General features: G+C 38.5%; 2 protein-coding genes and 1 non-coding gene across 3 annotated transcripts; 1 reads left to right on the top strand and 2 right to left on the bottom strand.

Moving 5' to 3' along the window:
- The first annotated feature begins 3,647 nt into the window (after positions 1-3,647).
- On the top strand, positions 3,648-3,751 carry LOC112730826 (small nucleolar RNA R71). Its single transcript, XR_003166633.1, has one exon. It is a non-coding gene; the product is annotated as a small nucleolar RNA R71 (small nucleolar RNA).
- A 16,787-nt stretch (positions 3,752-20,538) lies between these two features.
- Positions 20,539-22,405, bottom strand: LOC140176739 (uncharacterized). The gene is made up of 3 exons (XM_072208283.1): positions 21,498-22,405; positions 21,342-21,405; positions 20,539-21,240 (listed from the first exon to the last, which is right to left on the bottom strand). The coding sequence occupies exons 1-3, from the start codon at positions 22,403-22,405 to the stop codon at positions 20,539-20,541; spliced, it is 1,674 nt and encodes a 557-aa protein (XP_072064384.1).
- Positions 22,406-22,544: 139 nt separating this feature from the next.
- On the bottom strand, positions 22,545-24,086 carry LOC112730074 (uncharacterized). Its single transcript, XM_025780187.1, has one exon. It carries the CDS (start codon positions 24,084-24,086, stop codon positions 22,545-22,547), a length of 1,542 nt encoding a protein of 513 aa, XP_025635972.1.
- Between the last annotated feature and the right edge of the window lie 3,751 nt (positions 24,087-27,837).

Raw genomic sequence — 27,837 nt, 5'->3', positions numbered from 1 at the left:
ATCTTCAGCAATAGTCGTGTAGTCAGGTTCTCCTATCATCCTTTCTTCATAACTTGCTTGGCTGAAATGTATGTTTTTCAGGCCAAGGGTTTTCATGATTGCTTTGGGACTGAAGTCAACTTCCACCCCTCTCACATAGCTTTTGTATGTGGGTTTCTTGGTTGGATCCTTCCTTACTGCATTTGCATAAAACTCTTTCACCAGGTTGATGTTGATTTTAGTGATTGGCTTAGTCAGGAGCTCCCACTTCCTCTTTTTGATCTTTTCCCAAACACCTGGGAACTCATCCTTTTCAAGGTCAAAGGGAACCTCAGCTAGTACCGTTTTAGGTCTCATCCATTCGGCTTGAATCTCATGGAAAACTGATCTGTATCTCCATGCATCGAATTCCCTGTTTTCCTCCATTGGCTGCTTGTCTTTTCTTCTTTTGTGGCTAGATGAAGCTGCCATTGGTCCTTTAGTTTTGGTAAGTGACAAGCTAAAGTTGACAAGGTGAAGCAAGAAATGTTGTTGGAAGTGTGGGGAGGTTGTTTTCGGCAAGAGATAGTTTATGCTATGATGAAGGAAATGTGCATGAAGGAGATTTGGTGGTGTTGAACTTGTTCCCCAAGTGGTTCTTTATAGTGCCCGTAAGTGCAAAATGGACGGTTAGGGTGATTTGTGAAGGGTGGCTTGATGGTAAATATATGAATTAGGGAGAAGGACGAATTGCTTTTCATTTTCTTGGAAGTATTCTGGGTGCATTAGGTTGTACATGTAGCTATCTTTTCTTGCAGAACTTCCTTTTCCCATATGTTAGTTTCAAAGACTTGTGAATTTTCTTTTTGACCAAGCACCGTACCTCCCTTTGTCTTTTCCCTCCATTTTTGTCTTTTCTTTTGTACCTGCACAAACAAACAAGTTTGCTATCATTTTTTGGTCCATGTGAATTATGAATAGTACTTGCACATGTAAATCAATGATTGTCTTTTTGAGCTTATAGCCGTGACTTCTACATGTATGCACACTTATTATTTGGACACCAAACTTAGTGTTTGGTCAAGTCTCCTGATGACATGAAATCCATATTGGTTGTCCTTAATGAATGTGCTTAATTCTAATAAATCATAGTCACCTTGGCTCTTTGATTCTAAACAAATTTACTACCCTAAGTAATTGAAACCAAAGCATTAAAACATGCGAATGGTATACTTGTCATGAATTTCGAAATCCAGAGGAACTTCGTGCTTTTCATGAACCGTGTTCAAAGAGGAACACCAAACTTAATCTTTGGTTGTGCACTAAAAATTGAATGCATTTTGAATAAAATTTGGGGTGCCTTCAGGCACACCAAACTTAGAGGCAAATTGCATTTTACATGCAATGTTTAGTGCACTCTTTCAGCAGTTGTCCTGAGGATTCAAGTTCATGCATAAGAAACCATGCTTTATTAGATGCACAACAAAACAAAAAAATTAAGGATATTAAAACATGGGTTGCCTCCCATGAAGCGCTTCTTTAACGTCACTAGCTTGACGGTTGTCCCTTGTTAGGGTGGATTGTAGTGCTTGACGTCTTCTCCTCTCACTATGAAAACGTCCCCACTTGATTCATTCATGACCTCTAAATGTTCCATAGAAAGAACTTTCCTGATTGTGAACACTTGAGGGAGCTGGGAAGGAATGGTTTTGAGGCCAGGTGGGATTGGCAGATAATGACTTGATATCACGTTATCTCCCGGAGAAAAACCTTCAGTGGGAATTTTCTTGTTTCTCCACCCTCTTGGCAATCTCCCTATCACTCTTCCCTTTCTCTTGAGGATTTCTTCATTGATCCTTATGTCAGGAGGATCCTTCTGATCTGTTTCCACTGATTCTTGTGGCTTTAACTCTTGCAACTCTTGTTTGCCTTCCAAGGACTGTTTTAGAGTTTCAGCTGCTGGATTACTTTCCTCCAAACACAGTTGGCTACTATCATCCTTAGGCTTTTCAGGTTCTGGTTCAGGCTCAGATGCAGGTTTGAAAACTTTGAAAATGAGCTGTTCATCACGTATTCTCAGAATTAGCTCTCCTTGTTCTACATCTATGAGCGCTCTAGTGGTGGCTAGAAATGGTCTGCCCAGAATGATAGGGTGTAAGTAGCTTTCCTCCATGTCCACAATGACAAAGTCTGTGGGGAAGTAATAATCCCCCACTTTCACCAGCACATTTTCAACTACCCCTTCAGCTTGCTTCTGAGTTTTGTCAGCCAGTTGTATGATTACATCAGTGGATCTCACCTCATTCAGTTGTAGCCTCTTCATAAGAGTTAGAGGCATCACATTTATGCTAGCTCCTAGATCACAGAATCCTCTGTCAATTTTTGTTTCCCCTATGATGCAAGGGATATGAAAACTTCCTGGGTCCGTTTTCTTAGAGAGTGTGTCCTTCTTGATGAGAGCACTGCATTCTTTGTTCATTGTTACCGTTTGTCCTCCCTTCAAAACTCTTTTCTTGCTTAACAATTCCTTTAAATACTTGATGTGTGTAGGCATTTGATGGAGAATCTCAAGAAAGGGAATATTGACATGGAGAGAGTTAAATGTCTCTAAAAACCTTGAATAGGTTTTCCCTTTTTCACCTCCTCCTAACCTCTGAGGAAATGGTGCTTTTGGTTGGTATATTTCCAGCATGCCTTTTTGCAGTTCCTTGGCTTGCTCAGTTCCACTTTCCTGCTCAACTTCTTCCACACCTTCCTTCAAGATTTCTGGCTCCTGCTCTGAGGGCCTGATTCCTTCTTCTTCTGAAACTTCCTTCAATATGGTGATGGCCTTGCATTCTTCCCATCTCACTCTCTTTTGTTCCCCTTTAGGATTCTTTTCTGTGTCACTAGGGAACACTGCAGTTGATTTGACGGCCTGTTGAGATAGCTCTCCTACTTGAGACTCCATCCTCTTGAGTTTTTCACCATGGCTTCTTAAGGTAGCTCTCACATCATCCCTGAAGCTTTTCAATTCGGTTATGTCTTGACTCATGGTTGCCATCATTCCTTCTATCCGGTTTAATTGATCTTGAAATTGTTGGTTCGGATTATGTTGGGTAGGTTGATTATTTTGGCCATGATATGGTGGTTGGGAGTAAGTGTTTTGTGTGGCTTGGTATGATCTTTGGTTGGAATTTTGGTATGTGGAATTGTTATGTTGGTTGTGGTTGTAAGGTTTGTGGTTTTGTGGTTGGGTTTGTTGGTTCCCCCACCCAAAGTTTGGGTGATTTTTCCATCCTGGGTTGTAAGTGTTGGAATGTGGATCATATGATTGCCTTTGTTGGTTTCCCACATAGTTGGCCTCTTCCCAATCACCTCCTTCAATGCTTACTTCCTCTTGATCTTGTGTGTGTATTGCAGCCACTTGCTTTGTTTCTAATTGCCTGGTAAGCTCTGCTAGTTGCTTGGCAAACACCTTGTTTTGGGCTAGAATTGTATCAACATGGTTCAGCTCCATGACTCCCTTAGTGTTGTGCCTTTCTGATGCATAGTAGTACTCATTCTCAGCCACTGTCTCAATCACTTCAATGGCCTCTTCCACAGTCTTTTTCCTGTTCAATGAACCTCCTGATGAATGGTCTACAGCCTTCCTTGATTCATAAGAGAGTCCATCATAGAAAATATGCAATTGCACCCAATCATGGAACATGTCTGGTGGGCATTTCCTTGTCAAATCCTTGAATCTCTCCCATGCCTCGTAGAGAGTTTCACCATCTTGTTGTCTAAAAGTTTGAACCTCAGATCGAAGCCTATTGACCTTTTGTGGGGGGTAGAAACGTGCCAGAAACTTGCTTTCCACCTCATCCCATGTTGTTAGACTCCCCCTTGGAAATGATTCCAGCCACTTAGCTGCTTTGTCCCTAAGTGAAAATGGGAACAAAAGCAGTTTATAGGCATCTTCCTGGACTCCATTAGACTTCACAGTGTCACAAATTCTCAGGAATTTTGTGAGATGTTGGTTTGGGTCTTCATTAGCACTTCCACCAAATGAACAATGATTCTCCACAAGTGATATTAGCTGTGGTTTGAGCTCAAAATTGTTGGCCTGAATGGGTGGTTTCTGGATGCTGCTACCACAATTCCCAGAGATTGGGTTTATGTATGAACTAAGAACCCTCCTCTCAGGAATGGCATTGTTTCCATCAGCTCTCTCATGGTTGTGAACTTCTCTATCCATGTTGAGGTCTAGAGCTTCCTCAAAATTGTCCTCAGATTCTCCTTCAGATTCTTCTTCTCCCACTACTCTCTTCCCTCTTGCTTCCTTTCTCAGTCTATGAAGGGTCCTCTCTGGTTCGGTATATAGAGGAGTTGATGTCTCTCCTCTCCTACCTGTCATACAAGAACACAGCACAGGCAACAAACAAGTGAAATACTCTTGGTTAATGGAAGAGTATGGTTAGAGCAATTGAGGAATTAATTCAAACAGTTAGTGAGTCAGTGAGTTAGTTGCTTGAATTTAAAGGCATAAAGAAAGAAAACATGTGCAGAAATTAAAATTCAACAAGTAACTTGTACTGAATTAATCAAAACAAAAAAATGCTCAATCTAGTTAACTTCCAATTGGAGAATTGTCAATCGAAAACCAATCCCCGGCAACGGCGCCATAAACTTGATGCGCATAAACTAGTTATGCTACGATTTAGGAAATTGCACGATCGGCAAAATTCCTTCCGGCAAGTGCACCGGTTATCGTCAAGTAAAAACTCACAATAGAGTGAGGTCGAATCCCACAAGGATTGGTTGAGTGAGCAATTCGGATTAGAAGTGTGTTCTAGTTGAGCGGAATCAAGATTTGAGATGAGAATTGCGGAATGTAAAATTGGCGGGAAAAGTAAATGACAAGAAAATTAAATGGCGGAATCTTAAATTGCATGAATTAAAGAGCAGAAACTAAATTGCTGAAATTAAAAGGGAATGGGGGTTGATTGCATGAATTGATTTGCAGAATGTAAAGAGAAGATGGAAATCAGAATTGGGGGATTCATTGGGTTATAGGAGATATTGAGATCTCCGAATCAAAACATGTTTATCTCTTCCTCAAGCAATGCGTTCATTGAATTTTGCTTGGCAATCTTATATGATTGGATCCCAATCCCTTGGCTCACCAATACTCTCTAAAAATGAACAAATTCCCAATCCCTTGGTTTAAATGTTCATAAGAAGAGATGATGCTCGATCACTGATTATACCACACAGTTTCATGAACCACAATTTGGTAGGATTACATGTCACAATATCCATCCAAACCCCAATCCAATTCACTGTGAGAAAGCTTCTCTAGCATGAATCCTCCATTCCTTTCCCAAGGTTCCGAAGGATTCCAATTATGGGTAGTTTCTTTCCCAAGACAACTACCCAATGGAGTTAGATCGAGAAGCTTTCTAACAAAATTCAAGAGAAAAGATTGAAGAAGAAGATAAACTATTATTGATTCATTGAATTACAATAGAGCTCCCTAACCCAATGAAAGGGGGTTTAGTGAGTCATAGCTCTGAATTCAATTACAAAGATATGAAAACTAGCTAAACGTGAAGGTAAAAGTTCCAAAAGTCCCCTTTCTAACTTCATTTCTATCCTATTTATACACTTTCTATATTGAGCTTCTGTTGTGTTTCTTGGGCTTTGAGGCCTCTCCCTGCTTTCCTTTTGCCTTGGGTTTATGATCCATAATCTTGATGAGGCTGCTGATCCAAATTCTGTAACATTCATTGAGCCAACTTAGTGATAATCAAATAATGGCACATGACTCAATAAATTGAAATTTCAGACTCATCAATCCTTCAGGCCCAATCCCATAAACCATGATATTCAATTGGGTTTCATACCAGAGTAAGTTTAAGTTAATGTTTGTGCTCAAATACTAACTTAAACCACAATATTTTTGGTCCAGAAACCTTTTCCAAGAGTGGCGTTTAAGTTGCAGTTTAAGCTTAAACTGCAGCTTAAACGCCAGACACTTCCAGTGAGGCCTTTTGTAGAAGCACGTTTAAGCTTCAGTTTAAGGTTAAACTGAAGCTTAAACGTGGAAATGGAAGAAGGCAGCCCTGGAGAGTCATGTAGTCGAACACGTTTAAGCTTCAGTTTAAGGTTAAACTGAAGCTTAAACGTGGATATAGGAAGGGCAGCCCTGGAGGTCGAACACGTTTAACCTCCAGTTTAAGGTTAAACTGGAGGTTAAACGTGGAAATGGAAGGAGGCATCCTGGAGGTCGAACACGTTTAACCTCCAGTTTAAGGTTAAACTGGAGGTTAAACGTGGAAGCTTAGAAGGGTAGCCCTGGAGGTGTCGAACACGTTTAAGCTCCAGTTTGAGGTCAAACTGGAGCTTAAACGTGGAAATGGAGAGAGCAACCCTGGAGGAGAGTTCTTGGTCGAACACGTTTAAGCTCCAGTTTGAGGTCAAACTGGAGCTTAAACGTGGAAATGGCTCCCTGGTGCTTTTCCCATTCTGGCGTTTAACCTCCAGTTTAAGGTTAAACTGGAGGTTAAACGTGGAACTCCTTCCTGAGTGGCATTATCATTCTGGCGTTTAACCTCCAGTTTGAGGTCAAACTGGAGGTTAAACGTGGAATGCTTCTTTGGTGAGACTTTTCATTCTGGCGTTTAACCTCCAGTTTAAGGTTAAACTGGAGGTTAAACTTCAATTCCAGCATTTCTTAGCCTTCATGATTCTGGCGTTTAAGCTCCAGTTTAGGCTTAAACTGGAACTTAAACTCCACATGTGATATTCAAGCTTCCTTTATTGATTTTGTTGCTTCCTTGCTTAGCCTCTTCTTCCCTGAAATCATCCAAACAATTGCATCAAAGTCTTGCAAAATTTCATGAGAAATCTTCCATTCATAGCATTCAAGTAATATAACTAAAACTCATGGAATTTGCATAAAAATCATACTGTTTGGATGGTTCATTGCTTTGTTCTTCATTTAACCTTTTTTGGTTACTTTAAGCTCAAGAAAATGCATAAAACAACTAAAACTAACAGAAAAATGCTAGTGAAACTAGCCTAAGATGCCTTGGCATCACAACACCAAACTTAATACTTGCTTGTCCCTAAGCAAGTCCTGAGTTATTTGAGAAGAAAGTATGAAACAGAAAGCAATTACATTGGCTATATTAGCAAGCATTTGAAGTTCATCAGAAGGGTTTTATGCAGAAAGTTGCAGCATCACTTTTTCATACTTATCAGGTAAGATTATCACTTTTTCATTGCATCCATCAAACACTGCTATGGCCTCTTGTTATTCTTATGTCTTTGGCACTTTTCTCTTCTTTGTTTTTCTTTTCTTTTTCTTAGAGCTACTTTGCTCCTTGTTTGCTTAGTGTCATGTGTTGCACAAGCCTTTGGCATTTTCTTTTTCTTATCAGTGCATTACACATATCCACTTTAGGCATTTTAGTTCACATTTCTTCTTGAGACATTGGTGCCCAGCACCTCTTTGTGTGACTAAATGTTTTGTATTTAGGTTGCTCTTGATAATGGACTTTTGGTTGATAATCCCGGGTTAGTTAACCCAAGTTACCAAGTGTTGAAACACTCCTCAGAACCTATTCATCCAAGCATATCCTTAATACATAAACACCACAGGCATTTGTCTCAGAAGTTCAAACCATTGGTACCTAGCTTATTTTCTCAATTTTTTTGCTTTTTGGTTGCCCTTTTTCAGTGGCTTTTTCTTCTTCTTTTTCTTTCTTTTTCATGGCCCAAGACATTTATTCATCAAGATCCATAGACAGTTTTCAATTTCTACACAAAGAATGATAATTCTACACTCTAATTCCAGTGATCTGACTAAACAATCAAGCATGCATACCACCACTTAATTCTACTTGATTTGTCACTAATTTAGCCAAGTTACTTTTGTTCAAACTTTTCTTTTATTTTTGGAAACAGAACAAGCATGGCAAGCATTTGTTTAAGAAGGTGGAGTTATATCCAAACATCTAGGCATTCACTTTATTCAAAGCAATAAACAGACACTCATGCTAAAAAAAGAACTCCACATAACACTTAAATGACTTAAGATGAAAGCAAGCTCATAAAGACAATTCACCAATTATCATTTGATTATTAAGGAACGAGACCACCTCTTATTTATTGCTTGGTTCTTCTTAATTCTTGGGGTCCTGCTTCTTCTTGCTTCCTGCCTCTTTTTGACCACTTGTGCTTCCTTTGTCTTTTCTTATGAGCTTTTTCCAGAATCCAGCCTTTTTCATCGTTTCTTCCACTCCTTTTTCAAGGATCATTGCCTTGTTTATTTCTCCTTCTTTCCTCCCTTTGAAATACTCATCAAAAGCTGGGAATGCTGGGTCCATCTTGTGTAGATGTTCCCCTATGTAGTTAAGCTTGATTTGCGAACTGATGTTGTAATCAGCTTGGACTGAGTATCTTGCATTCTGTAAAGTGGTGGCTTCCTTGATTGCCAAGACATTGGCATCTTGGTGTTGGCATATGTGGCTGAAGGATTCCTGTAAGTGTAAATTCTGTTCCCTTTGCAGATCGAAGAATCTTGATTCAAAGTTCCTTTGCATATCCATCATTTTTAGGTAAAAGTCCTCTTGTCTCTCCTGAGACCTCATGTATTGTTGAGACATTCCTTCCATGATTTCCTGCATTCTGCTCATATCCATGGGGTCTCTGGGAATTCGTTGTCTTCTTTCTGGAATTGCTTGCTCTTCTTGCTCTTCTTCTCTGTCTTCTCCTTCCTGTCCTTCTTGTTCTGCTTCTTGCTCGGCTTCCACTTGTTGCCCTTCTTCATTTCTTCTTCTTGTATGTCTTGGAGGAGTTGGGCCAAGAGTCATTCTGTAAGCAGTTATGGCCAATCCAGGATATAGCCAATTAGGTCTTTCATCCTCAAGTGGTACTTGGGCATCGATGCATAGTCTAATGATGGTGCTAGGGAAGTGGAGCCAGGATTCAGGGTCACTTTTCTCACTAAACTCTTGTATCTGTTCAGCAATGAGTTTATGAACTTTGATCTCCCCTCCCACCATAATGCAATGTAGCAAGATGGCTCTTTTAGGGACTATTTCTGAAGAGTTTGCAGTGGGTAAGATGGATCTCCTAACTATTGCATACCACCCTTTAGCTTCAGGTGTTAGGTCTCCCCTTGTCAAGACTCTTGGAGCCCCTCTTGTTTTTCTCACCCATTCAGCTCTGATGGCACAAAGATCTTCAGCAATAGTCGTGTAGTCAGGTTCTCCTATCATCCTTTCTTCATAACTTGCTTGGCTGAAATGTATGTTTTTCAGGCCAAGGGTTTTCATGATTGCTTTGGGACTGAAGTCAACTTCCACCCCTCTCACATAGCTTTTGTATGTGGGTTTCTTGGTTGGATCCTTCCTTACTGCATTTGCATAAAACTCTTTCACCAGGTTGATGTTGATTTTAGTGATTGGCTTAGTCAGGAGCTCCCACTTCCTCTTTTTGATCTTTTCCCAAACACCTGGGAACTCATCCTTTTCAAGGTCAAAGGGAACCTCAGCTAGTACCGTTTTAGGTCTCATCCATTCGGCTTGAATCTCATGGAAAACTGATCTGTATCTCCATGCATCGAATTCCCTGTTTTCCTCCATTGGCTACTTGTCTTTTCTTCTTTTGTGGCTAGATGAAGCTGCCATTGGTCCTTTAGTTTTGGTAAGTGACAAGCTAAAGTTGACAAGGTGAAGCAAGAAATGTTGTTGGAAGTGTGGGGAGGTTGTTTTCGGCAAGAGATAGTTTATGCTATGATGAAGGAAATGTGCATGAAGGAGATTTGGTGGTGTTGAACTTGTTCCCCAAGTGGTTCTTTATAGTGCCCGTAAGTGCAAAATGGACGGTTAGGGTGATTTGTGAAGGGTGGCTTGATGGTAAATATATGAATTAGGGAGAAGGACGAATTGCTTTTCATTTTCTTGGAAGTATTCTGGGTGCATTAGGTTGTACATGTAGCTATCTTTTCTTGCAGAACTTCCTTTTCCCATATGTTAGTTTCAAAGACTTGTGAATTTTCTTTTTGACCAAGCACCGTACCTCCCTTTGTCTTTTCCCTCCATTTTTGTCTTTTCTTTTGTACCTGCACAAACAAACAAGTTTGCTATCATTTTTCAGTCCATGTGAATTATGAATAGTACTTGCACATGTAAATCAATGATTGTCTTTTTGAGCTTATAGCCGTGACTTCTACATGTATGCACACTTATTATTTGGACACCAAACTTAGTGTTTGGTCAAGTCTCCTGATGACATGAAATCCATATTGGTTGTCCTTAATGAATGTGCTTAATTCTAATAAATCATAGTCACCTTGGCTCTTTGATTCTAAACAAATTTACTACCCTAAGTAATTGAAACCAAAGCATTAAAACATGCGAATGGTATACTTGTCATGAATTTCGAAATCCAGAGGAACTTCGTGCTTTTCATGAACCGTGTTCAAAGAGGAACACCAAACTTAATCTTTGGTTGTGCACTAAAAATTGAATGCATTTTGAATAAAATTTGGGGTGCCTTCAGGCACACCAAACTTAGAGGCAAATTGCATTTTACATGCAATGTTTAGTGCACTCTTTCAGCAGTTGTCCTGAGGATTCAAGTTCATGCATAAGAAACCATGCTTTATTAGATGCACAACAAAACAAAAAAATTAAGGATATTAAAACATGGGTTGCCTCCCATGAAGCGCTTCTTTAACGTCACTAGCTTGACGGTTGTCCCTTGTTAGGGTGGATTGTAGTGCTTGACGTCTTCTCCTCTCACTATGAAAACGTCCCCACTTGATTCATTCATGACCTCTAAATGTTCCATAGAAAGAACTTTCCTGATTGTGAACACTTGAGGGAGCTGGGAAGGAATGGTTTTGAGGCCAGGTGGGATTGGCAGATAATGACTTGATATCACGTTATCTCCCGGAGAAAAACCTTCAGTGGGAATTTTCTTGTTTCTCCACCCTCTTGGCAATCTCCCTATCACTCTTCCCTTTCTCTTGAGGATTTCTTCATTGATCCTTATGTCAGGAGGATCCTTCTGATCTGTTTCCACTGATTCTTGTGGCTTTAACTCTTGCAACTCTTGTTTGCCTTCCAAGGACTGTTTTAGAGTTTCAGCTGCTGGATTACTTTCCTCCAAACACAGTTGGCTACTATCATCCTTAGGCTTTTCAGGTTCTGGTTCAGGCTCAGATGCAGGTTTGAAAACTTTGAAAATGAGCTGTTCATCACGTATTCTCAGAATTAGCTCTCCTTGTTCTACATCTATGAGCGCTCTAGTGGTGGCTAGAAATGGTCTGCCCAGAATGATAGGGTGTAAGTAGCTTTCCTCCATGTCCACAATGACAAAGTCTGTGGGGAAGTAATAATCCCCCACTTTCACCAGCACATTTTCAACTACCCCTTCAGCTTGCTTCTGAGTTTTGTCAGCCAGTTGTATGATTACATCAGTGGATCTCACCTCATTCAGTTGTAGCCTCTTCATAAGAGTTAGAGGCATCACATTTATGCTAGCTCCTAGATCACAGAATCCTCTGTCAATTTTTGTTTCCCCTATGATGCAAGGGATATGAAAACTTCCTGGGTCCGTTTTCTTAGAGAGTGTGTCCTTCTTGATGAGAGCACTGCATTCTTTGTTCATTGTTACCGTTTGTCCTCCCTTCAAAACTCTTTTCTTGCTTAACAATTCCTTTAAATACTTGATGTGTGTAGGCATTTGATGGAGAATCTCAAGAAAGGGAATATTGACATGGAGAGAGTTAAATGTCTCTAAAAACCTTGAATAGGTTTTCCCTTTTTCACCTCCTCCTAACCTCTGAGGAAATGGTGCTTTTGGTTGGTATATTTCCAGCATGCCTTTTTGCAGTTCCTTGGCTTGCTCAGTTCCACTTTCCTGCTCAACTTCTTCCACACCTTCCTTCAAGATTTCTGGCTCCTGCTCTGAGGGCCTGATTCCTTCTTCTTCTGAAACTTCCTTCAATATGGTGATGGCCTTGCATTCTTCCCATCTCACTCTCTTTTGTTCCCCTTTAGGATTCTTTTCTGTGTCACTAGGGAACACTGCAGTTGATTTGACGGCCTGTTGAGATAGCTCTCCTACTTGAGACTCCATCCTCTTGAGTTTTTCCTCCATGACTCCCTTCTCTTTCAACACAGCATCCTTTTCATGGCTCTTTGGGTTCAGAGTCCCCTCCTTCTCACTCAATTCAGCAAGGTTTTGAACAAGTTGTTCCATCTGCCTTTCAAGTCTTCTGAGTGAAGCCTCCTGGTTCTTGCTTATCATCTCTTGATGTTTCTTTATTTCTTCCCGCTCTATTACCATCATTTCTTGAATTTTTATGGACCTCTCCATCAGCATTTCTAGAATATAGATTCTTTGAAAGGTTGGAAGTGGTTGTGACTGTGTCAATTGTGGTGGTTGATGAAGGTCATTTTGAGCAAATGGTGAGGTAGGACGGGGTTGGAAGTGTGTGTGATTGTTGTTGTGGGGGTGTGTTTTAAGTTGGTTTTTGAAGCTGGGATTGTTGCAGTTGAAGTCCCTTGGTTTTTTGTTTTGGTTCTCAACCCCCCTCCCATTAGAATGAGTTCTCCAAGGTGGATTGTACACATCATTCTGAGGCCTGTGTTGGAGCATGCTAGAGTGATTGCTTGGAGATTGTAGTTGCTCATAACTCTGTTGCTCATGGTTAATGACCCCAAAACTGTGTTCAGCTTGATTACTCCCATATGAGCTTTGAGTCAGGTTGTATGTATGTATTACAGCATGTCTCAACTCAGTGATTTTCCTAGCCATCATGTCCAGTTGTTGTAGAGTCTGCTGATGTATCTGCTTGTTTTGGCTTATTACTGCACTAGCACCTTCAATTTCTTTCTCTTGTGTGAATGGATGCACTTCTGCCTCTGGCTTAACAAGTCTTTGTGATGGGTTCAATTTGACTAGGAGCCCATTCATCAGTTCTTCCCATCCGATAATGCTTCCTTGTGGAAAAGCTTCAAACCATTGGGCAACATCATTCATGGCTATGGATAGTTGCTTCGAACTATGGGTTACATTCTCATCCAAGGTGGGGATATTACTCCCATGATTGTTAGAATTTGTTGAGTTCCCCTCCATGATCTGCACAGTCACAAAAATTCAAGTGATGATTGAATATTTTCAAGCTCAGAATGTGATTCAGAAGGTTAGCTGGCACAAAGTATCAAACAGTTGATGGACTTGGGAGATTAGTGACAGAAATTGCTTCTCTTGTGTAAGCAAGAGCATTGCATAGAGCCAGAAATTTCCCGGAAAACTTCACTTTGTTGCTAAAGCGAAGTTTCAGTCATCTCAGGCAAAAATTCAAGCAGTTAGTGGGTTAGTCGAAATTAGAGAAAAATAAAGAGAAAGTGCTTGATCTAGATCACCACCTCTCTTAATCATTGTCAATCTAATCAATCCCCGGCAACGGCGCCAAAAACTTGATGAGTATTTTGGTGAAAAATAAATTTCTTCCAAAACACACAAATCTAACCGGCAAGTATACCGGGTCGCATCAAGTAATAAAAACTCACGGGAGTGAGGTCGATCCCACAGGGATTGAAGGATTGAGCAATTTTAGTTTAGTGGTTGATTTAGTCAAGCGAATCAAGATTTGGTTGGGTGATTTGTGATTTGCAGAATTTAAATTGCATGAAATTAAAGAGAGCAGAAAATTAAATTGCTGAATCTTAAAGAACAAGAAATTAAATGGCAGAAACTTAGAGTGCAAGAAATGTAAATTACGGAATCTTAAAGTGCAAGAAATGTAAATGGCTCGAATTGTAAAGGGAATTGGGGATTGGATTTGCAGAAATTAAACAAAGAAAAGTAACTTGCATCAAACAAAAGAGTAAAAGAAGGGTTGGGTTGAATCGGATCTTGAAGCAGTAAAGTAAATGAACATTAAAAGCAAGAAACAAAATGTAAATTAGGAATTCAGATCTCAGGGCCCAGAGACTAGAAAACCAAGTCTAGATCTCAATGCCTTCCTAGATCCAACAAGAACAATTGCAAGGGAATTGTAAATTGCAAGGAAAGTAGATGAGAGGCAAGTGACAGAAACGGAAATTCAATTGCAGTAAATAAACAGAGAGATCCAAGGATGAGATTGAAACAGAATTTCTTCAATTCTCCAACCCAAGATCCAAGACAATTGTAATTGAAATTGAAAGCAATAAAACTAAGAGGAAGAGAAGTGAATTCTCCTTCCCCAAGACTAAGAAATTAAAGATCACTCAATATCCAAAGCTCTCCGAAAACTATTATGAAAATTCCAAAAGAAAGCTCTCTAAAAGAAAAGCTCCCAAAGAACTTGAATTCTATCCTATTTATACACTTTCTTCCAATGATCTTCAAGCCTTGAGTTGGGCCTTTGTTCTTGGTGGAATTGGGTTGAAAGAGGCCTTGGTTAATTGCTCTTGGAGTTTGAAGAGGAACCAAAACGAACCAATTGAACCGGGTTTGAGTTTTGCAAAAGTTGGACCAAAAGTTTGAGCAAAAGTTAGGGGTCTAACTTTTGCTCCAACTTTTCATATCAGCTAACTCCACTTTGCTGATACTCACGTTGGTGCCAAAGTTAAGGGTCTAACTTTGGCCCCAACGTTGGCTTTACCTTGTGCACTTGTGGCGCCAACGTTAGCCACCAAGTTAGGGGGCTAACGTTGGCGCAAACTTTTGGTGCCCAGGGAGGTTTTCTTCATGCCAACGTTAGCCTCAAAGTTAGGGGGCTAACGTTGGCGCAAACTTTTGGTGCCCAGGGGTGAATTTCATGTGCCAACGTTAGCCACCAAGTTAGGGGGCTAACGTTGGCGCAAACTTTTGGTACCCAGGGAGTGATTTTCAAGTTCCAACGTTAGCCTCCAAGTTAGGGGGCTAACGTTGGGGCTAACTTTTCACCCAAAAGTTTGTGCAAAAGTTTGAGGCTAACTTTTGGTCCAACTTTTTGCTTCTTGGTTCATTTTCATTTATTCCCTTGTCTTCTCTTTACTCCTAGCTATTCCTTCTTGCTTCAACCTTTCTCCAAGCTTTCTTCACCTATCATTAATCAACCAAACACATCAAAGCTATGCTCATAATCATGAGATATCCATTCTATCATAATATGCAACAATTATAGCATAAAACCTCATAAAATGGCATGAATTCATACATGGTTGATTCAATCAAGGGAAACATGAAAATCTACTCAATTAGCTTGCTTATGGTTCAAGAAAGTGCATAATTCTAATGAAAACAAAAGAAAAAGACTAGTTAAAATAGGCTAAGATGACTTGTCATCAGCCTCCCAACACCAAACTTAGAGTTTGAATGTGGGGGCTCTATTTGACTCTGCATTGAGGGAAGCTTGTCATGCTTCTTCTCCATGTGTACATAAGGAGATTCTTTAGCTTTAAACACAAGGTAGTCCTCATTCACTTGAAGGACCAATTCTCCTCTGTCAACATGAATCACAGCTTTTGCTGTGGCTAGGAAGGGTCTGCCAAGGATGATGGATTCGTCCTTACTCTTCCCAGTGTCCAGGATTATGAAGTCAGCAGAGATGTAAAGGCCTTCAACCTTTACCAAGACATCCTCTACAAGTCCATAAGCCTGTTTCCTTGAATTATTTGCCATCTTTAGTGAGACTCTTGCAGCTTGCACCTCAAAGATCCCTAGTTTCTCCATTACAGAGAGGGGCATGAGGTTTATACTTGACCCTAGGTCACACAGAGCCTTCTCAAAGGTCATGGTGCCTATGGTACAGGGTATTAAGAACTGTCCAGGATCCTATTTCTTCTGAGGTAATTTCAGTTGATCCAGATCATTTAGTTCATGGATGAGCAATGGAGGTTCATCCTCCGAAGTCTCATTACCAAATAGCTTGGCATTCAGCTTCATGATTGCTCCTAGATATTGAGCAACTTGCTCTTCAGAAATATCTGCATCCTCTTCAGAGGAAGAATACTCATCAGAGCTCATGAATGGCAACAGTAAGTTCAGTGTAATCTCTATGGTCTCTATATGAGCCTCAAATTCCTCTGGTTCCTCATTAGGGAACTCTTTGGAGGCCAGTGGATGTCCATTGAGGTCTTCCTTATTGGAAATCACTGCCTTTCCTTCCTCTCCAGGTTCGGCCATGTTGGTTAAGGTTATGGCCTTGCACTCTCTTTTTGGATTCTCTTCTGTATTGCTTGGGAGAGTACTAGGAGGGAGTTCAGTAACTCTTTTACTCAGCTGACCCACTTGTGCCTCCAAGTTTCTAATGGAGGACCTTGCTTCAGTCATGAAACTGAGAGTGGTCTTAGATAGATCAGAGACTACAGTTGCTAAGTCAGAGTGGCTCTGCTTAGAATTCTCTGTCTGTTGCTGAGAAGATGATGGAAAAGGTTTGTTATTGCTAAACCGTGCTCTCCCACCATTATTATTATTGAAGCCTTGATTAGGCTTCTGTTGATCCTTCCATGAGAGATTAGGATGATTCCTCCATGAAGGATTGTAAGTGTTTCCATAGGAATTTCCCATGTAATTCACTTCTGCCATTGCAGGATTCTCAGGGTCATAGGCTTCTTCTTCAGAGGAAGCTTCCTTAATACTACTTGATGCAGCTTAGATTCCAGACAGACTCTGAGAAATCATATTGACTTGTTGAGTCAATATTTTGTTCTGAGCCAATATGGCATTCAGAGTATCAATCTCAAGAACTTATTTCTTCTGAGTTATCCCATTATTCACAGGATTTCTTTCAGAACTGTACATGAATTGGTTGTTTGTAACCATTTCAATGAGTTCCTGAGCTTCTTTAGGCGTCTTCTTCAGATGAAGAGACCCACCAGCAGAGTTATCCAATGACATGTTGGACAGTTCAGACAGACCATCATAGAATATGCATATGATGCTCCATTATGAAAGCATACCAGAAGGACACCTTCTGATCAACTGCTTGTATCTTTTCCGAGCTTCATAGAGGGCTTCGCCTTCCTTCTGTCTGAAGGTCTGGACTTCCATTCTAAGCTTACTAAATTTCTGAGGTGGAAAGAACTTTGCCAAGAAGGCATTGACCAGCTTTTCCCAAGAGTTCAGGCTTTCTTTAAGTTGTGAGTCCAACCATGTCCTAGCTTTGTCTCTTACAGCAAAAGGGAAGAGTATAAGTCTGTAGACCTCAGGGTCAACCCCATGGGTCTTAACAGTGTCACAGATTTGTAAGAATTCAGCTAAAAACTGATGAGGATCTTCCAATGAAAGTCCATGATAATTGCAATTCTGCTGCATTAGAGAAACTAATTGAGGCTTAAGCTCAAAGTTGTTTGCTCCAATTGCAAGAATTGAGATGATCCTTCCACAGAAGTTAGAAGAGGGTGCAATAAAGTCACCAAGCATCTTCCTTGCATTTCCACCATTGTTGTTGGGTTCGGCCATGTTTGTTTTGTCTGCTTCCTTTTCAAAAATTTCTGTCAGGTCCTCTTCAGAGTTTTGTGCTTTAGCTGCTCTTAGCTTCCTCTTCAGAGTCCTTTCAGGTTCAGGATCAGCTTCAACAAGAATGCCTTTATCTTTATTCCTGCTCATATGATAGAGAAGAAGACAAAGAAAGTATGAAATTATCTATGTCACAGTATAGAGATTCCTTTATGTGTCAGAGGAAAAGAAGAATGGAAGGATGAGGTAGAGAGGAGAATTCGAACTTATGAAGAAGGAGAGAGTTCGAATTGCTAATTGAGGAGGAGTGTTAGTCCTTAAATAGAATAAGGTGAGGAGGGGGAAAGAATTCGAATTTAAATTAAAATAAAAGGAAAATATTTTTGTTTTTATTTTAAAATGTAGTTAGAATTCGAAAGTTCAGAAGGGGAAATAAAATGAAATTTAAAAACTAAATAAATTTTCCCTCTGTAATTACAGACGGATTTTCAGACGGATTTTGCAAAGGCGACGCACTTTCAGACGGATTTTCTGTCTGTAATTACAGACGGATTTTTAGATGGATTTTGCGTCTGTAATTACAGACAGATTTTCCGACGGATTTTTTGTCTGTAATTACAAACGGATTTACAGACAGATTTTCGACGGATTTTCCGTCTGTAATTTGAACTTTGGAAAATTATCTTACACTCTAATTACAGATAGAAAATCCGTCTGTAAATCCGTCGGTAAGGTAAAATATAATTTTTTTTCTAATTACGAAATAAACTTATTTTCATACAAAATAAATATAAATTTAATACAAATTTTTATCTAATTTGTATTCGAATATTTATAATATTTCAAAAAATAAACAAATTCATCGTATTATCAAACTAAAAGAAAAGTACTATAAACAAGCAAGTCAATATAATTCAAAACATAAACAAAATGTATTGATCATCAACTATAATTCCTAGTATATTATTCAACCATACTAAAACTATCAGCTATAGTCTTCAGTGTCATCTTCATCCTCATCATCATCATAGCCCTCATCCGAAGACATTGAGGGTGGCGGCGGTGGCAGTGGTAGTGGAACTGCACTAGAACTACTTGACGCTTTAACCTTCTCATAATAGCTAACATAAGCCTCATTCCATCTCTTCTGTTTCAGCTTTTCCTTCTTGGCCTTTCCAATTGCCCGTTCCAACTTTTCTAATTTCTTTTGAGTCTTTTCCAAAGGAGCCAAGCGTGTATCTAACAACTTACTAATACGCTCATCTGTTTGTTGAGTAACACGCTGAAAAAGCTCTTCATTGAGATTATGAATCTGTTCTCGCAAATCAGGAACAGAATTTTGATTTCTTGGTACTCTTCCAGATACAGAATTGGCAGAAGTGGTTCCAGACTTGATAGAGCTAGAAAAGAATGACCCTTTTTCGTAAACTCGATTCTTCTTTTTCCCACCATACACTTCCTCCCAAATCAAGTCTTCATCAATTGGTTGTAGCTCCATTCCCTGTGCTTGAGCTTCGGCATGTTGAGCCTGAACTTCTGCCAACTTTTTTATAAACTTTTCCTGTTGCACAATAATTATATCAATTATATTATTATTATTAAGATAAATAGCCATGCATATCACAGTGCAGCAAATGTAGATTATAAAAAACTTAATTTACATATAACGGGAAAAAGAAAAGAAAAAGGCTTCTCCTCTAATTGGCACATGGCTGACATCTCTTATGGTTATGGTTCATTTTATTCCTCCCTGATAATAAATGAGTTGTAGCATTCCTCATCGAGTAATAAATTAATAATGAATTGGTTTACCAGGCATGTAAGTTGCATAAACTTGGAAGAAAAGAAACCAACTATAGAACCAACTATAAAACCAACTTCTATGACCCTTGACCCGAGGAGCCATGACCTACATATATTAAAAGACTATTATGCACAAAACTCAAAAGGTTGATAGAATATAATTGACAGTAAGATAAACTTTCATCTGATTCTGTTCTGAGAGGAAAACAAACTCATACCAGTGATACAAGATGAAAGGAAGAAAAGAAGTAAAAAAGCACAATGCAGATGCACCAGCTCACCTATATTCTTTTCTATACGAAGAACAAACTATTTGCAGAATATAAGTAAAAATATTAAGCATAGAGAGGGTGCAGAGCATAGATACACTTGTTTAGAGAGGGTGCAGAGCAGATGGATGGGTACAGAAATCAAGCAAACAAAAAAGAGAATCAAGCAAACCCACTTCATAATTGATCAGCAATCTACCAATCTGCTGCTTATCAAGTTAGACAGATTTTTTTTTGCAGGTCTATAGTGTGTAAAATATTCTATTTTCCCATTAAAAATGTAAACATAATCATTTTGATAAGATATCATAAGTCAGAAATAACTTAATCACATGCTAGTTTAGACCAAAAGTGTAGTTATTTAAATATCAAATAACAAATAACAAATAACTTAGAGCTTGGATTAAAATTCAAACCTGATAACAAATAACAGTTATCTTGGCAGTAAAAATATCAAATACAAGGAAAAGAAGACAGTATCATGAATTATATGCCACAGATTAAGGCATCAAATACATCCATTAAAAATGATTCTGAAATGGGATAGATTCATATTCTGTTCCATTAATGGATTTTAAATTAGCCATGGAAAAATCCAGAACTGGGATTAGAGTAATTAAGATTAGGAAGAGGATTAATAATTGGGGTAGTGAGTAAAGGATGCAGAAGAAATTGTTTTTTTAGAGAGCACGCGGGGCACACAGAGAGTGAGAGAGTGAGAGAGTGAGAGAAGGGGCTCACCTCATTCATGCACTGCTACCCTTTTACCTTCCCAATGAATTTCCTTCACTACTGCCACTGCAACAAAGAGAGAGATTCAATCTTCAAACCAAACTGTAAGAAAGAGATTAAAAATAATAAGAAAGAATATGAAGCTTCCTAAATTTCAGAAAAAGGACAAGAAAAAAATTCCAGTGGTGCTTTAGACATGTCAGCTTAATGAGTGTGGGACAGAGTTATGCTTTAAATATATTGAATTTTTAAGACAACTAGATTAAGTTACATGACAACTAAGACATACAAATTAAGAACAATATATGTAAAGAACAATATATATAAGCTAAAACAATACAAGCTAAAAATGATTACCCTATTAAAAATTAATATCATCATCAAAGTCTGCAACATCATCATCTTCATTTTTATTAGCCCCAGAACTAGAGCCAATGGACAATTCGACAATGCGGTCCTCTCCAAATGGAGACTTAAGACTGATAGGAGGCTCGGTGTCAGAAATCCTAGAAGGATTGCTCTCATCCGCTTGATAAGCTACATCATTCTCTTCCTCATCATCCTCTACATGTACATGATTGATTTCAATTCGACCTCTTGGTTTAGTGTTTACAACAACACGCCATATAGACTTGCAATTTCCAGGATAAGGTAAGAAGTAAACTTGTTTAGCTTTTTGGGCGACAATGAAAGGATCATAGTGGCGATATCTTTTACTATGGTTGACTTCAGTTATTTTGTAGTCATTATGAATACGTGTTCCATTTGGACGACTTGGATCATACCATTGACATTTGAACAAAACAACTCGATTAGAGTCACTACCAGTGTATTCAAGCTCGAGTATATCTTCTAATACTCCAAACCAATCACTTTCCCCGCTGCCTATATCATCTTTAACAAACACACCGGTGTTATCGATTTTTTTTCCTTTTGACCTTGCAAGGGTATGAAATGTATATCCATTCACTTTATAAATTGGATAACTTGTTGCTTTGTTTGAAGGACCCCAAGAAAGTGATTGCAAACCAGGATCAACAATTTTATTACATTGATTTTGAACCTAGTTAGAAACATGCAACAAATTATTTAATAGAAGTGATATGTGATGCAAATCTTTAGTTAGAAACCTTTACAATAAATGATACGAATTTATGCACTTACATATGATGCAAACCAAGGGGGAAATCGGTCATCACTTTCTCCAGGACAAGTTTCTTTCCAAAACCTTGATGAAAGTAGGACTAGAGTTTATAAGCTATGGGATTTGTTAGTAGAACAAGTGTAATTAACTGTTTAATAAAAGATTTGGGCACTTACATATAGAAAGGGCTAACTTTGCTTTCATTGAGTAGAATATGCAAATGAGTTGCGGCCTTGTCTCGTTCATCTAACCAATGATCTTTAGCTTTTCCAACCTTGCAACCAGGACTATTAAATATTGATAAAGAGGCTTTAATTGTGTCTCCGCCGTCATCATTTCTTCCCACACAGGTTCGCCTCGATAAGATATGTGGTTCAAAGTAGAAAGAAACAAAACTTGAAGTTTCCTTTGCCAAGAAAGCCTCACAAATCGAACCTTCAACCCTTGCTCTATTTTTCACTGTTCGCTTGAATGCTCCTATCACCCGTTCAAACGGATACATCCACCTATATTGGACAGATCCACACACACGTGCCTCATATGCTAGATGAATTGGCAAATGCTTCATCATATTAAAGAATCCCAGGGGAAATATCCTTTCTAACTTGCAAAGGATAATGGGAATAATATTCTGCTCCATAACCTCTAAATCATGAACCTTGAGAGTGGTTGAACACAAGTCTTTGAAAAACTGGCTTAACTCGGTAAGAGGCTTCCATATATTTGTAGGTAGTTCTCTGAATGCAGTTGGAAGCAAGCACTGCATAAAAATGTGACAATCATGGCTCTTCATACCAGTAAACCTCCCCTGAGAAAGACTTACACATCTAGCAAGGTTAGATGCATAACCATCTGGAAATCTAAGTTGTTGCACCCACCTATACACGTCTTGTTGTTGTTCAGAAGTTAAAGTATAAGCTGCCTTAGGTTTGGACCAACAATTATCACCGACATACCACAAATGTAAATCTGGACGCTTGCACAGTTCAGCCAAGTCTAACCTAGCCTTTTCATTGTCTTTAGTTCTATCAGTGTCCATAACAGTATTCATTATGTTATTAAGCACATTCTTCTCTATGTGCATTACATCAAGACAGTGATGAACCAGGTTATCCTTCCAATAAGGTAACTCCCAAAACACACTTTGCTTAGTCCAATTGTGAGTAATACCATACTCTCGCGATTTGATCCACTTTCCATTATCTGATATCTTTCCAAGTCCTTTAACCCTTTTGCCAAATCTCCAAACCACTTAATCTGGTAGGAGCCTCTTCTATTTTATTCTTCCTGAAGTCATTCTTATTGCGCCTATAAGGGTAGTTTGTCGGCAAAAATCTCCGATGATAATCAAACCATGATGCCTTGCCTCCATGTGATAGTGTAAAAGACTTGGTATCCTCCATGCAAATAGGATATGACAATCTTCCTTGTGTCATCCACCCAGACAACATCCCATAAGCCGGGAAATCATTGATAGTCCACATCAATGCTGCCTTTAAGACGAAATTCTTCTTTTCTACAATATCATACGTCAAAACACCAGGATTCCACAACTCATTTAATTCATCAATCAAGGGTCCCAAGAATATATCAATATTGGCTTTAGGGTTATTAGGACCAGGTATTAAGCAAGTCAAGAACAAATAAGGATCTTTCATACACATTCCAGGAGGTAGATTGTATGGAATTACAATTATGGGCCAACAAGAATAAGGCTTGCTAAATTGGATATTTGGGGTAAACCCATCAGAGCAAAGACCTAACCTAATGTTTCTAGGCTCCAAAGCAAAATCAGAGTGGATACGGTCAAAGCTTTTCCATGCCTCCCCATGTGACGGATGGGTCATCACGCCATCATCACGTTGGTTTTTTATATGCCACGTCATGTGCGGAGCTGAACTCATTGACGCATAAAGCCTTCGAAGTCTAGGGATTAAGGGTAGGTAGTGCATCTGTCTGACAGGAACTCTCTTGGACTTACAACCACCATCGGAAATAGGCTTGAATCTAGGTGCTTCACAAAACTTGCAACTAGTTAGAGCAGCATCGTCTTTTCGATAAAACATGCAATTGTTTGAGCAACAATCTATTTTGATTGCCTTCAATCCAAGCTTTTGTACTAACTTCTTAGCCTCATAGTAATCCCTAGGTATGGCACTAACCTTAGGAGCAATTTTCCTAATTAAGGTGGCCCACTGCTTAAATGACTCCTGTGATTGGTTTTCCTCGGCCTTAATGCATAGCATTCTAACAGCTATCGATAGTTGAGAGTGCACACAACCTTCCCACAAAGGCTTTTGAGCTGCCTCAAGAAGATCAAAAAAGTTTTTAGCCTCTACATGAGGATCCTCTAGACCAACAGAATCGAAAACCATTTCATGATACCTTCTGGAGTTGTCTTCCCAGCTAATGTCATACATATCACATTCTTCTATATTTGCACCACTTCCTGAACCACCTTCCCCACAATTATTGAATCCCATCTGATTAATCCCTATGTCGTCAATCTCTCCATGTTCTGTCCAAATCCAATAATTTGGCATAAACCCCTTTTCCCACAAATGTATCTTAATAATGTTCAGCTCTTTATAATTTGTGCATCTACACTTAACGCATGGGCATCTACACTTTCCTTCCGACTTCACAACATCTAACTTACTAATTGTTTCTATAAACTCCTCAACCTTGTCATAAAACTCAGGTTTAATACCCCCTCTTGTTGGATTCAACCTATCATACATCCACACTCGATGGTGCCAAGACATTTCTTACAAATTCGATATTTTTAGTGCCTATAAATCATCCAACACAAGCAACATTTCATCTATCATACAACATCTTATCAATATTTAACCATATCAATGTTTTCAATGCAATACAAGCAACAACACAACACAAGTAATATTTTATTTATCATACAATACCCTAGAAATCAATGAAGTTTATAACACAAGAATTTCACAAACCTTAACTCCAAGCAAAAAGTTGAAGGGATTGGACCAAAAATCTCTGAGCGAACACACAAATTAGTCTTCTAATAATCAACTACTGTGGAATGAGAGAGAGAGAGAGAGAGAGAGAGAGAGAGAGTGTGTATGTGTGTGTGTGTGTGTTAGAGTATTATTTTTATAAAATCATGAGAGAGGGCAATTTGGTAATTTACTATGGCAAAATCACAATAAGAAGACCCAAGAAAAGACCTAATCCAACCACTATAGATAAACAAATCACACAGAATTTTTTGAGAATCAGGGTGTGCTTGCTAACCTCACTGACTGTCACTTGGAGCAGAGAGACAGCTGAATTCTAAGCCGTCGATCCTTTGGAGTAGTATTAAAAAAATTAATGAAGAAACTTAAATTTTAGCTACATTATTATCAATCTACACTCATATATTACACTAACTAAATAACCATTTGAAAATTAATTCGACTACAAACTGGTCTCCAGTGAAAACTTACAATTTACAACCCAATAAATTTAAAAGAATCACACAAAGAATAAACATACTAATAAAATATTATATTTTGTAGCTAATTGTTCATCTTCATTATGATAATTTGCAATTTAGAAATTCTACTATCAATTTAATTATTAACACATTATGCTAAAGAATTAAAATAAAAAGATTATATCTTTAATTAGAACGGTTTTGGAGGCACTGAAAGCTGTGTCATAACAAAAGCAAAAATTATAAGATGAAAATAATTAAACAACAATTAAGGAAAAAAAAGCATACAATTGAAAAGCATTCGGTTTAGTAGAAACTAAAAGTTAATTATTGGTCACCAAAAGTTTCTGTTTTAGTAATATATCTAATACTATATCTAAATATATTGATACGTCAAAGAAAGAAACAGAAGGAGTAATGTTATTGTAATGCTAGAGAATAAAAAAAATAGTCTAAATTTGTCTGATTTTATATTTATTAATTTTAGTAACAATTAATAAATATTAAATAAAATAAATTCAGACTGTTTTTAGTTAACATTTTTTGCTACCAAATATTTATTATTGTTATTTTATAAATGCGATGATGGTAAGGGAGAAGATTAATTTGTGGGTGACTTGGTAGTGAGTTGGAGTGTGAAGGGTGTGTGAGTGTTGAAGTTCAAATGACAGGAATTGGCAATCATGTAGATGTGACAGAGAGGGCTAGGCAACATGAATGATGATGGGTCAATGTGTTTGGCTTTGGCACATATCAGAGAGAGATCAGTGAATTGCTTGGAAGGAGAATGAAAAAGAATATATGTTAAGAGAGTAATCAATTAATTGTGCATGTATGTGTGTGTACCTATAACACCAACGATAAAAATTTCAGTAGCGACTTGAGGCATGGTTTTGATGGAAAGAAGAGCTAGAGAAGAATTGAAGGGAAGCTAAGTGTAGCTCTAGCTTGCTTAATTAATGAATAATGTGTATGTGTGTGTACCCTGCCACGGAAGAAAACAGGTATTAGAGATCCCTTATATATAGGGGAGGAGGAGGGGGGGGCTATTTGCATGAGTGAATTGCATCATAGTCAATGGGTCCAAACTATTTTTGGTCGTCTGCTTTCTTTTGTTCAAGGGCAGACCTGAGCAGTGTAGCAAGTTCCCAAATTTGAGGTAGAAAAATTACCAAATGAGTAAGGAACAGAATGAGAAGAACTAAAGTTGTACCTTCTAACTGTTTGAAGTCGTTCTTCAAAGTCAAGATCGAAAGTATCGTTGCGAGACTTGCCGTCGAGCTGTGGTGTGGGTGCCTCTGCAGAGAAAAAAGCATCCAAAGTTTGATGACTATACAGTGAGTAGTGAGTGGTGAATAGAATAAGAAGAGGATTGCAATTACGAGTGGATGGAGGACGAGATTTTGACCCCCTGCTACTGAGTTGAGCCTGTTAGCATCTTTTACGAACAACCATCCCTAAAATAAAATACAATATAGAGAGGAAATAGGAACACCTTTGCTTCGACACCAAATATTCTTCTACTGATGATACCCTTGCAAGTAAAATAAACGAATAAAATTAACTGGTTTAGGATTCAGGTATACTGTTGTTCAAGAGTAACGTAAACATCATAAGAATCTAGTAGTTCATTTTTAACTGAGAGTGACCCAGAAAGAAACTAATGTTGAGCTTAGGGCTTAGTACAAGCATATCCAGAGAACATGTAAAAAACAAAGCAAGTCTTATTTTTTCATTCTTTTAAAAAAATATTACCCTGACGGTCCAGTTCAGCTCAGGAGATGATAACATCCATAGACGAGGTTACTTTTCTGCCACAAAGAGAACAGAATGATTTCCTACATGAGTCACTCTGTATATACCCTAAGCTCAAGCATATAAAGTGATTTCTCCATCAACATAATTAAGACTATGTCCTTCTTTCTTCCTAAGCATGGCATATATGTGTGGAACTATGTCCTTCTATTTTGAACAAGTATATTTTCACAAACTATATAATGCTATATATAATTTAAACTTGTATTAATGAAAAATGAAAAGTATATTTAGGTATCAGTTTTCTACTTACATACCAGAGATTGCACAGAATTAGTTTATCAAAATCATTGACTGTGATTTGAGAAATAAAAGAACAAAAATATAGACTCACATTTACATCAAATCAGAACCACATTGGTCCCCTGCATTGCAAATTACAAAAATCAAAAGCTGAAAAATATATATAGGACTACTAAATTTCAACATCATCAATAACCACCTTAGATTATTTTTCTGTTACATAACTCCTCAATCCAATTGAGAAACAAAAAGAATCAGTAAAGGAAAGAAATATAAATCAATTGAAGAAAAAAGAGTCTCTAAAATCCAAAGCATGCAGTTTTTCACAGAAGTGAGTAATCAATAGGAGATGGAGACAGAATGTGACAAGGGTTGAACCAGAGGCCTATACACTTCATAGCATCTCAATTGGCCCAAAAAACTCAATAGCTTACGGTAGTTTCATAAACAACTAACAGTTAAACATATGACTGATCTTCAGTAAGCTTTAATTCTTTTAATTTCTTGTCTGGGGATGTCTCACCAACACTTTATTTAGTTTTTTTTATCTATTTTTCCACTAATCATAAATGTTACAACACTAAACGAACCTTAACATTGAGCAAAATCCCTCAAAAAAAATGTTGAACATAACAATAACAACACAATAAGAAAACTCATCAGAAGAAACACCAAGAACAAAAACAAAAAATAAAAACTAAGAAATAGGAAAAAAATCTCAAATCTTACCTCAGAAATAAAGGGAAAATGGCGTATGGAGGAGGTGTGGGAGGAGGGGCACAATGTGATTGTCGACGACAGCAAGGGACGCAAAGTTATGGCAACCGCAACACCAACTCAATGATGGAGGAACATGCCACACCTCGGTTCGTGGCTCTTCAGATCTACTTCCAATGGAGGAGTGAAGGAACGGTCATGACTCGTGAATGAAAGCGAGGAGGAAGGGCAGTGGCAGAAACACAACGGCGACACCGAGAGAGAAGGAGAGCGCTCGAACAGAGGAGAAG

The sequence above is a fragment of the Arachis hypogaea genome, chromosome 12 (assembly GCF_003086295.3).
Source record: "Arachis hypogaea cultivar Tifrunner chromosome 12, arahy.Tifrunner.gnm2.J5K5, whole genome shotgun sequence".
In the NCBI taxonomy this organism is placed as follows: domain Eukaryota; kingdom Viridiplantae; phylum Streptophyta; class Magnoliopsida; order Fabales; family Fabaceae; genus Arachis; species Arachis hypogaea.
The sequence above is the reverse complement of the archived record's forward strand: the minus strand, read 5'-3'. Positions and strand labels throughout refer to the sequence as shown.

What these genes read in the sequence shown, in the direction of transcription:
- LOC140176739 (XM_072208283.1), bottom strand. Translation starts at nt 22,405, where the DNA reads ATGCACATAGAGAAGAATGTGCTTAATAACATAATGAATACTGTTATG. An exon ending in AAAGTTAGCCCTTTCTATAT is followed by an intron (nt 21,406 to 21,497) that starts GTAAGTGCCCAA and finishes ACTTTCATCAAG; the next exon opens with GTTTTGGAAAGAAACTTGTC. An exon ending in CCCCTTGGTTTGCATCATAT is followed by an intron (nt 21,241 to 21,341) that starts GTAAGTGCATAA and finishes GTTTCTAACTAG; the next exon opens with GTTCAAAATCAATGTAATAA.
- LOC112730074 (XM_025780187.1), bottom strand. Translation starts at nt 24,086, where the DNA reads ATGTCTTGGCACCATCGAGTGTGGATGTATGATAGGTTGAATCCAACA.